The sequence below is a fragment of the Canis aureus genome, chromosome 1, assembly GCF_053574225.1.
Source record: "Canis aureus isolate CA01 chromosome 1, VMU_Caureus_v.1.0, whole genome shotgun sequence".
Lineage (NCBI taxonomy): Eukaryota > Metazoa > Chordata > Mammalia > Carnivora > Canidae > Canis > Canis aureus.
The window spans coordinates 55,111,534-55,128,754 of NC_135611.1; the positions used below are offsets into that span (position 1 = coordinate 55,111,534).

Consider the following 17,221-nt stretch of genomic DNA (forward strand, 5'->3'; position numbering starts at 1 on the left):
CGTCTTTCTCCTGAGCTTCTCCTGCACGTCGAGGCTGGGAACCCACCATTGTGCAGCAAAGGGTGGCAAGAGCCCGGGTTCCACCTCGGACTCTGTGTTCCGTGACGAGCTCCTGCCATCAGGCTGCAGTGGGGCAGAGGTCCTGGGAACCTGGCTCAGTGCCTCTCGGGCAGGGATGGGGTCTCGCGGGCGCTGCCCCCTCTTATCCCCAGCAGGACCTCTCAGATGCATCCTCATCTGCTAGACTCACTGCTAGAACTAGCCCCCACCTCCCACTTCCTTGCTGCCCCAAGCTCACGTGGGAGAACGGACAGAGTCACGGGCCCTGCGTCGTTACAAGCTGCTAGGAGCAAACTTCAGATTGGACCAGGGAGGGTTGTGAGTCAAATGAATCACCAGTTTTGTAGCTCCTACTCCGGACCAGCTTTTGCGAAGATCAGCTCTTGTAGAGCCTCACATTTCTAGGACTTCATTTCCCAGGGCAAAGATGAGCAATCTGGGACTGAGAAACCAGCCAGGGAGCCAGGGGGCTGGAGCAGCAGCAGTGGGGGGTCCGGCCTGGGTCCAGATGCTCTTCCGATGGCCACACCAGACTCCATGAGTGAGACAGACAAACGCAGTGGCCGTGACACAGGCTGGCTAGGACATGGCAGGGCGTGAGCGCCATGGTGCCTCCACCCCCTGCACCTCGGGTCCAGGGGCTCAGGGGAACATCTTCTGGACAGACTTAGGGCCCTTCCAGACACACGGAGGTGGGCTGAACTTCATCAGGCCGAGACACCCACCCTGCTGGAAAAGGATAGGGCCGCAGTTGGTCTCCAGCAGGGACTGGTCACAATGGGCGGGGATGTGTGGGCACTGCATCAAGCAACCCCCTCCTCCTGCCGTGGGACACCTGGCGAAGGCGGCTGTCCTCATCACTGGACGCACCCTTGAGCTCCTTCTGTGGTGCAGGTGGCAAGATGCTTCTGAATGAGCTTTGTGGAGGAGCAGAGGGTCACTGCTGGACCTGCCATGCAATGCTGGTGCCCACCAGAGAAACCCAGGCCAGCAGCATTGCAATGGCCACCGAAGCCCGTCCCCTGCTTACAGACTCGGTGTCATCCATGGCATTTCACTTGTCCTGGCTTTCACTTGTGCCCTCCCTTCCGCTCATTTGGCTCATCCTGTTCATCCTGTGAGACCTGTCACTTCCTCCATGAAGACCGCCTTGACTGACAGCAGGATCACACTCCTCTTGCCTGTGTCCTCACAACATCTAGGCCAGGGCCTCCAACTGTACTGTCCCTGTAGCTGGTGCTCATGCACATCCGCTGCCCTGACGGCCCCCGACACTAGGGCAAGGGGAGGCGTGCACACTCGCTGGGACAGCACACCATCTCCTTCATCGGTGGGTGGAAGGAGATAGGAAAGATGAAGAATCTGGTCAAGCAAAGGTACGAAAGGTCCAAGTCAGAGTGACAGAAGCCATGGGCCATGCCTGCCTGGCTTCCAGAAAAGAAATGAGCCCACACTCTGCACCCACTTCGTTCCTGCCCAGCGCTGCTCTGGCTTCCACAGCTCTGATGAGGACACGAGGACAGCACGAGCAGCGGTCCCCGGGGAGGGCCTGACATGCAGGAGCAGCTGGAGATGAGCATCGAGGCAGGGCCAGCGCCAGGCACTGTCATCACGCCCGACGTGAGGAGGAAAACGGAGCTCCGAAGTGTCCCGAGAGCTACATGCCCAAGAGCCCGACGGCGGAAGGCTCCAGAATCCCGAACGCATGGTGCTGTGTGAGTGCCAGCCGCCAGCACCTTCCGACTTCGGGCACCTGTTGCATGGCTGTGAAGGGCACCAGATCCGCGGAGGCCAGAGGGATTTCCTGCCAGCGAAGCTCAAGAGGAAGGAGGAGGCAGTGTGAAGGCAAAGGGGTTCGCTAAAAACATATGTCGCTCTATTGGTGTCCATCTGCCTTCCCCGTATTTATCTCTCCATTAAGACAGTTTACTGGATTACTCGGATTACAAGAATCCAGTACATTTTATTGGCTCAGATTGGCTTGCTAAACTTTGATTTTCTGTGAAGAGCAAGCGGAGAATGTTCAGAGTTTGCAAACATTTAAAGAAAGGGCAGGATCTCCCTCATGCAGCAGAACCAGCCCGTGGACCTGGTGCCACGTGAAAGGTTACGGGGTTTTTGCACTAGTGATGAGCATGGCCGGAGGGGAATGGGCACTCAGCAGCGTTCCTCTAGGAAGGCGTGAGCTGCTGAGAAAGATCGAAGCCCCGCAAGGCGGGAATGAGACCTGTAAGACTCACTCAGTGACACCAAGGCCACCACCTACCACTGGGCGGGGCGGGGAAGGGGTGGGGTGTGTGTGGTGTGTTCACAGGGCTTCTACACACGTTCTGATAGCCCATGTGAGCAGAGCAGGATGGGAGGGCGAGGGTGGGAGGGCTCCAAAGTCAGGAGAAATGACACCCAAGGCTTTAGCTGGGGTCTCTGCAGGCAGAAGCCCTGGCAGGGATTCCCGGGTCTCCTGTGACACTTGGTGTCATCACTCTCTTCTGACTGCCTTTCAAACTCTGTGGGCGTGTTGGACCCAGTCACTAAAGTTCGGTGCCAGTGATTTTTCTTTTTTTCTGCGGGGGTAGCTGGAGGGATGCTGAGCTCTGCAGCAGTGCACACCCACTGTGGACACAGGGACACCGGGGCCAGAGACGGGGAGGCTGAGGGGCACAGCTGGAAGTCTCTCTGACCCCCGCCCAGGCCAGCCCCGACTTGGCCGCCCACCTAGTCAGGGGATAACACCCTACTGTGAGAGCCACACGGGTGATGGGGTAACTCCTAAGGGAACCGGCGACGAGGAGCCAACATGAAGTCACTTTGTCCAAGTCCATTTATGGCCACTTAGCAAAGAGCGGAACCGGGAAGCAACATGTCACCACTGGGCTCTGAGGAATAAGAGGAGGCTGAGCAAACGGCATGTAGCGTCCCTTCTGTGTGTGAAATGACACGTGGGCCGACGGAGGAAACAGAATATGGCTGGAATCATGATTCCACCTAGGGTCTAGGACATGCCCAGGTTAGCTACACAGCACAATGTTGTAGGAGAGGCAGCTTCCGAGCAGTTTCTAGGCACACCTGCGTGTGCACATGGAAACACGTGACCTTCTCACCCCTACTCTCCTCATACGGAACGTGAGGCAACACCTGCACCACCCTCCCAAGAATTACGGGGATCAAGTGGATTATTTTGTGTGGAGCACTTAAAACAGTGCCTGGCACATGACAAAGGTCCTCTTTCCAACGGGGAGTTAGAAGCTGGGATCTCAAAGGAACCATGGATCTTACCAGAACTCCTCCACTTTCCAGATTTATTTATTTATTTATTTATTTATTTATTTATTTATTTATTTATTTATTTATTTATTTTTCACTTTCCAGATTTAAAACCAAAGGTCTGAGGAGCTAAACTGACTCTGTCAGCATCACCGGCGTGGTTAATTAGGGAGGCATGTGGGGCGAGAGCACGTTTGTCACGGCTGCTGTGGGAGGAAGGATCAGAACTGGAAGGTGGAGAGGAAATGGATCAGTGCAGGTATCAGGGGGTTCTCGGAGCTGGAGACATGAGTCAGCCCCTGTACACACTGATACACACCTGCACGGACCCACACATCTACATATACCAGCACACCTGCACACACTTGCATGCACACCTGCACACACACACTCCTGCACATCTGTACACATCTGTGTGCACACACCTACACATACCTGCATGCAAACACACCTGCATACATGCATGCCCCCCTCACCTGCATGCACACCAAACATATCTATGTAAACACATGCACATCTGCATAAACACATGTACCTACACACATGCACAACTGCACATACCTACACATGCACATCTGCATACATGCCTGTACACCTGCACACATCTGTGTGTACACACACCTGCATGCAAACATACCTGCACACACACATACCTGCATGCAAACACACCTGCACACATGCATACCTGCACACACAATGCACACCTCCACATACCTATACATGCACATCTGCATACATGCCTGTACATCTGCACACGTATGTGTACACATACCTGCACACAAACACACCTACACACATAGATACCTGCAAACACACATGCACACCTACACATACCTACCCATGCACATCTGCATACATGCTTGCACATCTGCAAATGTGTTTGCACACACCTGCACGTACACCCACACACATCTGTGTTTTACACATGCACACCTGTATAAACACACATGCCTGCATGCACACATGTAGCCCACAGCCCCCAAGAAGTCACAAGCAGGAAGAGAGCTTGGATGTCTCCCCGAGTAAGCAGGTCAGGACTCATGATGCAGAAGGAACATGAAGATGAAGGCAGAGGCTGAAGATAAATGAAGACACTCAAATCCATGGGAATTATAGGGTAAGTGTGACTCTAATGAGAAGAGAAGGCCGAGCCACATGGATCATGCATGGCGCCTCCCCGGCACAGGACAGGCCACAGGGAGCCGGGGCCCCTGCACAGCGCACTTCCCTTCCAGCCCCAGGCCCTGCACACCGACACTGCCCAGCCTTCCTGGCTTCCTGGGGGGACCTGTCTCCCCTGCTCAGAGCAGCTCACTCATCCAAGCGGCTGGGACTAGGGTTTCCTGAGAAGGAAACTGTGCATTTCGACAGTGCCTGGTGTCCAAACACGGTCCAGAGGAGCCCTTCCAAACTCTGTGACAACACGGCGTGCTCACCGCTTCACGTGCTCATCTCGCCGTGGAGACCTCCCCTGCCTGCGACATCCATCAGGCCCGGCTCCTCTTGAGGGAAGGGGCTCCTTCTGCCTGCAGGTCTCAGACAGCATCTGTTCCTAAAAGGCACAGCTGCCTGAATGAGCCTCGCTCCGCTGGCCAGCTTTTCACCCCAGCGCTTTCCTTTCAAATGACCCACATTTCCTGGGAAAAGAGCTGTCCGGCCTTCCTCTCTGCACACATCAGTGGACGGGGGCACTTTGGAGGCGTAAAGATGCATCTCAGTGTCTTCAGTGAGAACAGCCAGGCCTTCCGCCCCAAGCTGACCCCACGGCCACCTCCCTTCCACTGGTGTCTGGGCCAGCGCCACTGCTGGACGTGGGCCGCTACTCCAGCAATGTCCTCTCACGAAAGACATTTGTTCTCCCAACCCCATGGGCCTCCTGCTTCTACGTGGATTTATGGTGTCTCTTTGCTTCTGTGGAAGGGCCGGTTCTCTTCCCTCCAACAGACCTCACATGTGAATTCACACAAAGGAGTCCGGGACCCGCAACATGATCGCCACGTGCTCCTGCCATGTCTTCAGGGAAATCTCCGACGGCAGCCTCTGTGTGCACCTGCCACACGTGCCTGTGTCTGTGTCTCCTCAGTATGACAGGGAAAGAGTAAAAACATGTGCAGGGGATACACACAGTGAACATCTACGTGAATGCGCCAGGAACAGGAACATGGAGGAGAGAGGAGGGGAGGCGGGCAGGAGGGGAGGGGAGGCCATCCCACTGTTCAGAGTTCCCAGTGCACATCCAGGGGCGGTCCTCCCAGCTGTGCCCTCAGACCCGCGGGCCCTGCTGGCCCTCTGCAGGTGACACGCCCGGGGCTGGCTGGCTGGACCCCACAGGACCAGCGTGGGGAACTGAGGACAGCCGTGTGAGCTCGCGGCTAGAATGCTGTGGGGTTAAATGCTCCCACACATCATAGGCAAATATTTGGAAACTGAACAAAACTGCCCACCTGTAGCTATGAGGTGGGCTCGGCGGCAGCACCTTCTCTGCGTAGGGCTGAGCCCAGCGCCCCTGCGCGCTTTGCCAGGACATGGGCGTCCATCTGCTGTCACGCTGCAGAGAGAGGTCTCGGGACAGTGACTCACATGATGCTGAGGTAGGAACTCCGGCCGCTCCGAGGCTGCTGGCCTCGCTGGGGGAGCCGGGGAATCCTGGCTGAGGCCCTCCCCGCGGAGGGGCCCGTCCAGGGAGGGGCGCCGTGAGCGCGAGCAGTGGTGTATCTCTGCGCCATGGTCGCACCAGGCCCTCACATGGTCACATCGGTCGTTCGCATCCACTGTGGATTCCCAGAAGCCCTCCCCCTGGGCCCGTACATAAATCCGCTCCCACGGGCAGTGCGTCCATGTATCCACAGGCAGCCCACGAGAACAGCGAAGCAGCCCTTGCCATTCTGCAGAATCAGCACACATCTGCCCATTCCTCGACACAGAGCATCCCAGCCGTCAGCTCAGAAAGCCAAACAGGATTCCCAGCCAACGTCTGTCAGGAAGTCAGACACGCTGTGCCTCTGCTGCCAGAATTATGTCTGGGTGGCCGCACACAGCTCCACGCAGTCCTCAGGATCCTTACCAGAGAGAGCACCTGCTCAGTGGTAGGAGACACCCCATGAGCCCCACTTGTCCATCTCCAGGCCAGTGTCCTTCACGCACCACACGGCTGTCCCATCTGTGCATGAGTGAGGCACACGTTCCCTCCCCATGGAGGGCTGCCCGGGGCCTGGGCTCTGCAACTGGCCTCATGGTCACACCCCCAGCCTCACCGCCGGCTGGGTAGCTGGGCAACTCACCCCATCCAGGAGGCCTCGGGATTCTCATCCACAAAATGGACACAGAACTGCCACCGAACAAATAGTGCTGCTCTGGGGTCAGCCCTGCCAGGGCCTCATTTTAGACTTGAGTGACCACGTGTACAAGTGACGTGTTTGGGCTGAAGACAGGGTTACCTGTTCTTTCCATTTCATCAGGGAAGTCTCTCCAACAGAGGCCTCCAAGCATTCCTGCCGTGGACGGGTATTCCCTAAGTGTCTTATCTGGCACTTACATCTCAATTACTGTGTTTTATAAAGAACATTAACTAAATGAAGACATTGAATAAATGCTTGGTTAGCTTGGTCATGAACAGTGCACGGCATCTGTGGGTTTATAGAATATATCCTTCATGGTTTTATGACATGATAATAAAAGTAAAAAATTTAAGGGGCATCTGGGTGGCTCAGTGGTTGAGCATCTGCCTTCGACTCAGGGCATGATCCCAGGGTCCTGGGATTGAGTCCTGCATCAGGCTCCCCACAGGGAGCCTGCTTCTCCCTCTGCTTGTGTCTGCTTCTCTCTGTGTGTCTCTCATGGATAAATAAATAAAATCTTTTTTTTTTTTAAGTAAAAATTTTAAAAACATTTTAGGTGCTAGCAGATCTGGGTGTCGACAGCTCATTTTGGGAAACCTGCACTCTGTCCTGAGATACACAAATGTCTGTGACACGCAACAGGTGTGGAAACCAAGCAAAGAGAAAGCAGGTGACACAGGAACCACCTGCTCAGTGTGCAGGGTGGGCCCAGGCCTCCAAGGCCCTGTCGAATTCCTTCCTTTCTTCCCTTCTGTTTTCATGGCTCCAGCAGCACAGGTCTCCCTCACCTGTGGTTCTGAATGGACTTCCAGGTGTCAATCTCTCTGCACAGACCCGTGTGAGGCCCGCCAGGCTGATATTCCCAAATAACTGCTCCTGTGTCCCTCCACACCTAGCGGCCCCCTCTGCACCTGCCCCCACACCTGCGTACCTGCTGTCGGTCTGTATCGTTGCAGGGGCCAGGGGGTTAGACCCCCTCCACGATGCTTCCTTCACCACTGTGCCTACTCCACCCCACATTTATCTGTTCCCTGTTATTACCACACTGTGCACGGCACACCCAGCCCTCCAAAATCGTTTCTCTTCAAAGGGATTGGAGGCCCCACGGGTTTGAGGCAAAGGTGCATTCCAAGTAACCATGCTAAGTATGTTTCTGGCATTTTCTTACCCAGGCATTTACTTGTTTATCCACAGATTGGAATAGGACATTAAGAATCCCAGAAGGCTAGTAGGAAGCTGGCCAGGGCACAGGCCCCCCGCCCCCGATGAGTAGCCACGGACCAATGAAAAGTCATCCTCGTAAGTGAGACCAGTAACAGGACAGGGAATCACGTGTGGGGAGAGCGAATTACAAATTATTAAAGACACGATTACATCGAAAGGCATCTCAGAGAGGGACTAGCGAGCTGGGCATGAGGGACCTCGCGGTGACATCCCACAGAGCCAGCCTGGACTGTCACCTGCCAGCACCCGCCGTCTCAGAGGAGGAGGAGAATGTGGGATAAAGTAAGCAGAGAAAGACCAGGTGAGGACAGAAGTGTGAGAAAAAGGGGAAAGGAGCAAACACGGCTCAGCCTCCTACCTTGCGCCGCCAGCTCTGGTTCAACTAAAATCTCCCCTTGCTGAAAAGCAAGCACGGCAGCGCGAGGCCCGAAGGTGGGCCGGGATGCACAGTGCCCGGCGCCAGCCAGCTCAAGGGCGAGATCGAATAACGTCGGGCAGAGAACGGACGCGACGCAGGACGGGCCCCTCGTGCAAGCCAAAGTTTAAAGAAAAACAGAAATAACGGAGAACGCGTTTGCACCTAAACAAAGAAAAACACAAGAAAAGCGAATGCTTCCAGAAAATCACACGCCGTCTCGTATCAAATATTAAGCGAGGGTGGGGGAAAGGTTACAAATGTCACAGATGACTTTGAAGCACGAGTCCCTAAGGGGCCGGCAGTCCCGGCTCCCGATGCAAAGCGCCCAGTGAAAACAGAACGGAAGGTACTTACTAACAGAGCCCCATAGAACTTCGAGAAGGCTTGCCGGAAGCGAGAAAGCATAGTGCCCGGGTCAGCGACCAGGGCCCCCGGCCCGGGAGCCACCGGCTCCTCCTCCTCCTGGTGGAGCGTCGCCCCCTCCACGTGTCAGAGCAAAGCTCCCCGCGCAGAGGCCGATCCTCACCGGGCGGCATCCGAGAGCTGCGGGCAAGATGACGGTGAACCAGAACCGCTTTTAGTGGCTGACCTAATCCGACACCTCGGGGTCATTTACTTAATATAGGGACTGCCGTTTCCACTGGGTGGCAAGTTAGCAAGGTTGGCCACCTGTTCTGCTGCGCGTGTGCCCAGCCCGAGGGGAGCCCGGATCAGACGAGCCGCTAACGCCGTGCCAGTGGCGGTGGGGGCAGGACGCACACGGTCGGCGGGGAGGCGCCGGATCCCAGCTCGGACGGGGCTGCCAAACCCGCGTGATGCTCCTTCCACCGCCTGGGAGGCCGCGGGGCAGGTGGCCCGGGACGTGATTGTCCTGGTCCTTAGCATTGTTTCCATGCATTCTTTTCCGGACGCTCTATTTTTGTCATTTTCAGACTCTGATCTCCGTGAACCCTTGGTAGGGCCTCTGCTAACGAAACCTAAAACCGGGAGAATGTGAGCCATGCACCAGCGCCACGCGGCTTAATTGCAAAGCCACAAAGATTCCCTGTTCCTGTGTCCGATGGCTGTCCTTGGCCTCCCCACATCAGATCCTCTCTCCAAACCTCCGGCCACAGATATCCAAAGTGGACTCACACTGTTCATGAAGTGGCCTCAGCAGTTTCGTGATGATGGAGTTTTTAAAAAGAAACGTCTATACCATTCGTGTCCACCCCGCGGCTCCTTGGAGGGACGCGGTTGGCTGCTTTAACGTGATGAGCTGCTTTCCCTGTTAACCCGTTTGACACTTCCAGCCGTCCCCACCAGGTCCCTTGTCTGTGCTTTCCCAAATAGCAGCTAACTTGGTGTTAGCAATTTTGGAGAGAAAGCCAAGAAAAATAGGAGAAATGCACACACAAAAAAGTTCACGGATGCGTGCTCTTGCTTAGACACACCTCTTAGCCCAAAGTGACTGAGCTGGTTTGCTGAGGGAAGGAGGGGTCAGGACCTCAGCCTACATGCCCTTCATTATTAATGTCACTCTGTCCCCCCGCCCCGCCCCCCGCCCCCCCCCAAGGGCTTCTGCTCCCGTTTGTGATTCTCACCATTCTGTTGAATGACAAAATTAATAAACATCTCTCTCACGCGTCATTGCACATTGTTGCTCGTTGGGAATCTGTGTGCCATTTTTAACAAGAAGACAGAGAATATCTTCATGCCCCTGAATCTCCACAAAGGGGTGGCCCGTCCAAGTGCTCTTCGCCCCACACAGCTTATCTTCCTTCAGCAAGTCAGGCCTCTGCAGAAACCACCTGCTCAGCCTCGTGTTCAGGTGATCGCCGAGGTCAGGAGAACGGGCGTTTCTTCCGGAGGAATTTGCTGAGAATCTCCCCGTTTGGACCCGCCCGTCTGCTCACGGCCTTCCAAAGCAATGAAGTCACTGTCACCGCAACCACTGATGTCGCTAACCCGCTCAGCTGGGGAGAGATTTCTAGTAATGTTCCAGCTGAAGACAGGTGCCAAGGGTGGCCTTGCAGGGGTTCCGCTCCCATCTTATGAGGGCGTGCCTGGGTGGGGTGACAATGTAGGTCCTTGGAATCACAATTCCATGACCCTGGAGGGTAGGGCGTGCTTCAGCCCTGCTGTGGGGACCCCTGACCACCAGGTGGCCTAACTACCATCCACACACTGCTAAATGCAAACTGTGTCTCTGGCTGCCCGGTGTCCTCAAGCTCCAGAAATCTGTACCAGCCACCTGCTGATGGAGGCCCTGGTGTCCAGCAGGCAGCATGGCCCCCAGGGCCCCACAGTGGTTCCCCCTCCCCCACTCACTGCTGTGCCCCCGACTGCCATGGCCATGGCACGTCCTCCACCCCATTACTCGGGCCCAAACAAGGGCCAGCTCGTTTGGGGTCTTTGGCTTTCATTCATGCACTGACTCAGTCTCCTTGTTGTACACAGGATCCACCATCCTGTGTACCTGTATGTCCCCTGATGTCTGCAGCAGTGCGCCCCGGGGCCCTCCATTTCCTGTCCAGTCATCCGTTCTCCACAGTGTGACCAGATGGACTTAAAAATCTCTCAGGCCTCTGTCATCCTCAGTCCCTCATCCTCACCTCTACCCCTGTGGCAGGGATTTTCCGACCTGGAACACCTCTCCTCCAGCATCCTTGGTCTGGCCTACTTCCTCCCTGCTTCCAGGTGCAGAGAGAGTTCCAGGGGGTGTGAGGTCCCAGTCCTTTCTACCTCTGGGGTGTCCTGGGTTACCCTGTATGGCCATAGTTGTCCTGGTCTGTATCCCCACTGGCCTTTAGGGGACCAGGGGAGTGCCTTACCTGCTCTGCATACAATAGCACCCCCCCACACACACCTAGAAAGGAGGGGCCCCTGCCCTGGGCTATGCTTTAGAGAGCCTTGCGTTGCAAAAAACATGAAAGAATGTGCATGTGCAGCACAGCCCACAGCCCTGAAGGTTAACTGTCCTGATCAGCTCTGTTCTGGATCCCAGAAATACTGTCCCAAACTCTTATCCCACATCTTCAAGACCCAAGAAGGTGGACGCAGTGGAGAGGAGTTGCCAAGGGACCTTGGGCACACGCTGCTCCAGGTGGGGCAGGCTTAGAGACTCGGAAGCACTCAAGTGAGAGCAAGGTAGGTTATCACACCCACCTCTCAGGGGGGAGGCACCAGACTCTTGGGTGTCACTGCCCCTCTGCAATAGTGCCACATATTTTTACTTCTCTTCATGCTCCAACTCATGGTGTGTGAAGTACTCAGAAACCACTACGAGATTTGCATGAATTGTGTGTGGCAACAGAGTGACATTTACATCATGAAACAATTCACATTACTCTCAAATCTGCACATAGATCTATAAGTCTAGGGCTACACATACAAAATCAAGAAAATGAGAACTGTTGAATATAGCAATGTTTTTAAAAGAATTTATTTATTTATTTATTTATTTATTTATTTATTTATTTATTTATTTATGCAAAAGAGAAAGAGAGAGAGCACACGCGCATGAGTGGGGGAGTGGGTAAGGGCAGAGACAGAGTGAAAGGGAGACTCTCTGTTGACTAGGGAGCCAGACACAGGGTTCATTCCCAGGACCCTGAGATCACGACCTGAGCTGAAACTAAGAATCAGACATTCAACCAACTGAGCCACCCAGGCGCCCCAAAATTTCAATATTTGTGAAATGAATTAATGAGTTCCTTTCTCTATTGAGACAGAAGATACACTAAGTTAACTCACACTAACGTGCCACGTCTCTCGGAAGATGATAGCTTTGAGGTATGCTTCCCATCCACACTGAGAGCACTCGGTTGCCAGAACACAAGGCTCTGGATGCTGGCTTCATCCCTGGATGTCTTTACCACTCCTCCCAGCACAATGCTAGCTGCCGATGTGATTAGCATGTTATGCATAATTGTCCTTTTGTACATCCATGTATCTGAGAAATGTGCATGAGTCACTTGGGCTGTGAAATAAACTCGGGAAAAGCAGTGGCAAGAGGAAGAGAGCCAGCTTCGTGGAGCTCTCATTTTGGTGCAGGAACATCACTGAACAAGCAACCGCAGATTATATACACAAACACCGTTGTCAGGAGGCTGAGCAGCCAGTTACCTGCAGGGCAGGAGGCCCACGCCCCAGGCTGGAGCAAGTGTCACCAAAGCTGAAAACCTGTCTACAGGTGAGTCAGGATCATCTAGGCCAAAAAAAGTGAACAGAACCACCTACACAAAGACAAAATATCAGGGATAACACAAACACAACAGAGCCCGGGCCAGCGGTCCCAAGAAGGCGGTGTGGCTGGAACGGGGCCGAGCAATAGGACCACGTGAAGGTTTTAGTTAGGGTGTTTCTCCGGGTGTTAACTGGCTCTGACCAGGGAAAGACTGCAAGAGGAGGAGCCAGACGGGTGGGCGTGAACCAGGGCTGAGTGAACAGCAAGGTTGTCTGGGATCCCATGGGTGGGAATACCACCTGGATTGGTCAGTGACTGCATGCAGGACGAACAAGATTGTGAGGTCAAGAGCTGATCATCAGAGACCTGCCCTGGGAGCTGGAGGCACATGTATATTCAGATGACAGGTCCCTTTCTATGTCCACTCCAGACTTACCGTCCAAGCTTCAGATTCATACGTCCCCTCTCTGCTGGGAACATTCATTCCACTCTTCCACAGAAACTCGACTAACACACCCACAGCTGAACGCCTCATGTTTTCCCTGAACCACCTATTAAGGTAAACAGCTCCTCCTCCATTTTTCCTCATTATAGCAAATGTTCCTACCATTTGCTAATCATCTGTGATGGTTAATTTTCTGTGTCAACGTGACTGGGCCACTGGGTACTCACATATTTGGTCAAATATTATTCTGGGTGTGTCTCTGAGGATGTTTTTTTGCATGAGATTAACATTTGAATAGGTTGACAGAGTAAAACAGATTATCCCCTACCAATGTGGGTGGGCCTTATGCAATCAGTTGAAGTCCTGAATAGGACAAAAGGGCTGATCCTCCCTTAAGTAAGAGGTAACTCCACCTACCTGACTGCTTTCAAGCTTTCAAACATCAATCTTTTCCTGCCTTTGGACTTGAATTAAAACTTCCTGAGTCTTGAGCCTGCTGGTTTTCAGACTGCAAGTTATATCATGGGCTCTCTTGAGTCTCCAGCTTGCTGAATGTAGGAATCAGGACTTGTCAGCCTCCACAATAACATGAGCCTCTTCCTCATAATGCCTCTTTTTCTACCTCTCTCTCTCTCTATCTGTATGTATGTATCCTACTGGTTCTGTTTCTCTGGAGAAGCCTGACTAACACATCAGCCAAAGACGGGAAGAGGTTGCCTAGAAAGAAGGTAAAGTAAAGAACAAAACACACCAACCAGCCCTAGAAAAACTAAGGTAAGCTACAGGGTACCACATGGTATAAACTCTAGAGTACACAAAAACATAGAAATGAGCAGGATTCACTGAGAAGTCAGATAGGCTGGCACTCAGGCTGGGCTGCACCTGGGCACCCAGCCAGCTAGTGAGAGAGCTCTCCCCCAGATTCCCATCCTGCTGAGTGTGGCTGAGTGGCTGAGCTCAGATCACTGGTACATGCAGGGGACTGATGTGACCCTACAACATCTCATTGAAGATGGAGTCAAGGTCCTACATTTCCCTTTCTGTCTTCTGAAGGGTGGAAACCCTATCTGAGAAGGATTCTGTTTCACCTCCATGGACAAGGGCCACACCTTCAAAGATGGTGCAGTGAGAAGATGGAAGAAATCCGGGTCCCTGAGTGACCTTGTGGAGCTGAGCTTCCACAGCCACCTGGGCCGTCACCTTGGGACCCCCTCCATGACAGATTCAATCCTTCCTGATGTGAATCACAATGTGTTGGAGTCTCTCTGTTGCACTGAAGCACATCCATGGATTCGGCAGCACAGGCCCCGCCACAGTTTCCTCCAAAACAGGTGGAACGGATGTGGATATGCACACTCACTGCTATAGCTGCACCCCAAAGAGCATCTCCACATAGCAGGCTCTGGGGAGCCAGGTGACAAGCGGTGGATGGGAAGGCCCAGTTGGAGATGAAAGGAGGGCGAAGAAGTGGGGTTAGAGGGTCTGGTTACAATGACTCACTGCGACGTGGAGAAGAGCCTAATTGCAAGTGGCCAAGCTGTACTGCATGAAATTTCAAGAACCATTTTAAAAGACCTTTTACTCAAGTTGGAGCTTATTCCTCATGATGCTGCAATTGGAGATTTTTGTTCACTCACCTGCTGTGTTTGCTGTCTGCCTTTCACATCTGTCCTTTTCCAAAGTGTCCCTGAAAAGCTGCATATGGAATCACACTGGATTTAAAAAAAATAATTTCTCTATTTTCCTTCTCATGAGGACCCCAAGAAGTGCACCACCTAAACTGTGCCCTGAGAACACCTCCGCTCCCTTGGTAATTATTTCCCTCAGGCTTTGTCATCATCCCTGTTTCATAAGACCTGCCTCCCCGCAAGCTCAGGACACATCCAAGTGCCTGGCTCTTTGTCCTTGACACATGGCCCCCTCCAGCTCTCCTTCAGACCCTCCCGCTGCAAACCTCTCCCACTTCCTTCCTTGTTGTGTGGGCTTCTGCCTATGACTCAGATTGTCCTGCAGCCACAGGCCATTGTCGGGCTGGGGGTGCACACAGCATCATTGTCTTTCGAATACACATCTCTCTGATGGGATGAAACTTTTAGGACTCATTTCACCAAGCAAAACAGGTAAAATCATGTTATTACCTGTCACTACGTTAAGTGTCCCACTCACAGAATGCCTGTTACAGATGGATGCCGATGGCTAATATATTGATTAAAACATGCTTTCCCAATTATGTCATCATGAGAATGACCAGACACATTTCGAATATGACCTCTCTTTCTTGTCATAGGAGAAGCGAGTTTCTCCATGGGAGGAGGGGTGACAGCTTTGTTTGGGCTGATAACGCATCTTACATACAGGGTTCAACTCACATTAACTAAGACCAGTTTGTAAATCCAAAGAATATACAATTAACTTCATTTGGAGGCTCCGATGTGGTTTTACCAAGTTGCCACACCTCAAATAGAGACACAGCCGTGAAGAGGAGTTCATTGGTAACCAAAGCCAGAGAAGACCCGTGGCGTGCCCCTCAGGCCGGGATGACTCTGGAGGAGTGCCTTGCATCCTTCACACCCATGTCATTAAAAATACATCTTTTTCCTCCTCCAGGCTTCCTCTCGGTGGCTTGACAATTCTTCACGGAAAATATATGACGGAGAAAAACAGTGCTACATAGCATGTGTGATCAAAGGACAAGGGCTTTGTGTGAAAGCACGCGATGCTGCATTTGCTGTGATTACAGTCCAGGAAGGCTGGCCACTCCCAATTTCTTGTCTGCAATTCAATTAACCTAATGTGTACCTTTCTGCTTTAAGGTGTTCATTTTTTCTACGTGAAAAAAAAAAAAAAAAACCCAAAGAGAATGGAAGAAATGATGAGAGTATAAAATCTGACAAATGGGATTGTTTGGTGTATCTTCCTCATGTGACATCTGTTTCGTGAGTGCACTTCCTAGCTATGGTCTTCAAAAGAACGTAAACTGATTCTGGGTATTATTTTCATGTTTTAGAAGAAATGGGATCACATTTCTCACAGATGATCAGGTTGGAACTTGATTTCACATAAGAGATGAGGGTTACATCTGGAGAAGAACCGCCCATCCCTTGAATAACTGGGATTAGTTTACCTGGATCGTAAATAACACACATTTAAATATCCCTCACAGGTATAGCAATCTTAAAATAATCTTAAGACAGGTGTTGATAACAGACAGTAAATAGCCAAGGTGATTCAAGGTCAGTTTCTTCTTCTAGAAGCTTCTGCAGATAATCAGCATCTCCCAACCACCTGCCTGACCCTTTACAAAAGCAGTGTCCTGACATTTGCAAGCTACTGATGAAAGGCAGCCTGGTTTGCTACGGGTATGTTCTACAAATGCATTTGTAAGGGACGGAGTTGGGACTGAGTAGGCATGAACATCATGGCAAGGTCACAGTGGGCATAGGCAGGCTTCTGTGGCACTTGGAAGGCGCCACGCTGACTACCAAGGATGCTAACACAACTGGCAGGGCAGGACACAGAAGCCTATACTCTCATGAACGACATCTGCTGAGCCACATTTCCTGTCCTGGTCCTGTCTGGCCTCATGATCAGCCTTGAAAGTGTCAGTGTTGCAAGACTCTCTGGGGTCTTCAACGGAAGGACTGAGCACAGATAATGTTCCAGGACACCCACTGTTGGTGTTATTCCATTTTGTGCAAAGCCTGTGACTGTCTCTCTCTGACCTCGCTCCCTGGTCCACCACCCCATCTGTCCTTGCCTGGCCCGTCACCAAGATGCTTTATTTTTCTCTGTATTATAGCAAAACTCCATGTGTATTGCAGCATATTTCATTCATTAGGGATCTGATATGTTTTTTTCTATGCAAGGATTGTTAATTAGGATTATTATTATTATTATTGGTTAGTGCTCTGGTTGCAAAATTTCTGAGATTTTGAGTGTTCTACTGCAACGCAATATTTCTTCTGGCTCTTGCTGTTTTCAGCACATGATTTTGCACGAAGTCATTACCTTTAAGTGGTCCTCGAACTACCTACCCCTCTGTCTCCACCACCACCATCCTGAAGCAAGCTGTGGCCGTCCCAGGCTTGGCCCCCCGCAGCAGCCCCTCACGGGGCCAAAGTGGCCTTACCAAACACAGGTCTGAGCACATCACCACCCTTGGCACAAATGCTTCCAGAAAACAAGGAGTAAAAGAAAACATCTTCAACTTGGTGAAGGCTATATTCCCAAAACATTTAGTAAAGATCACATTTAATGAAGAAACTTTAAAATCAGGAACAATGATGCCCAGTAATAACAAGTGT

The 17,221-nt window shown here is 52.4% G+C and overlaps 1 protein-coding gene across 4 annotated transcripts in view; it reads right to left on the minus strand.

Annotated features, from left to right (window-relative positions):
• The window catches only part of RPS6KA2 (ribosomal protein S6 kinase A2), a 344,859-nt gene that overhangs the window by 217,475 nt on the left and 110,163 nt on the right, over positions 1-17,221 (minus strand). Inside the window, exon 1 of one of the 4 annotated variants that reach the window (XM_077899689.1) lies at positions 8,659-8,724. The exons of the other annotated variants lie outside the window; for them this stretch is intronic. Coding sequence (XP_077755815.1) covers positions 8,659-8,709 — 51 coding nt within the window. The 5' untranslated portion in view covers positions 8,710-8,724. Of the gene's footprint in view, positions 1-8,658; positions 8,725-17,221 lie in introns of those variants that run through there. 4 annotated transcript variants of the gene reach the window in all.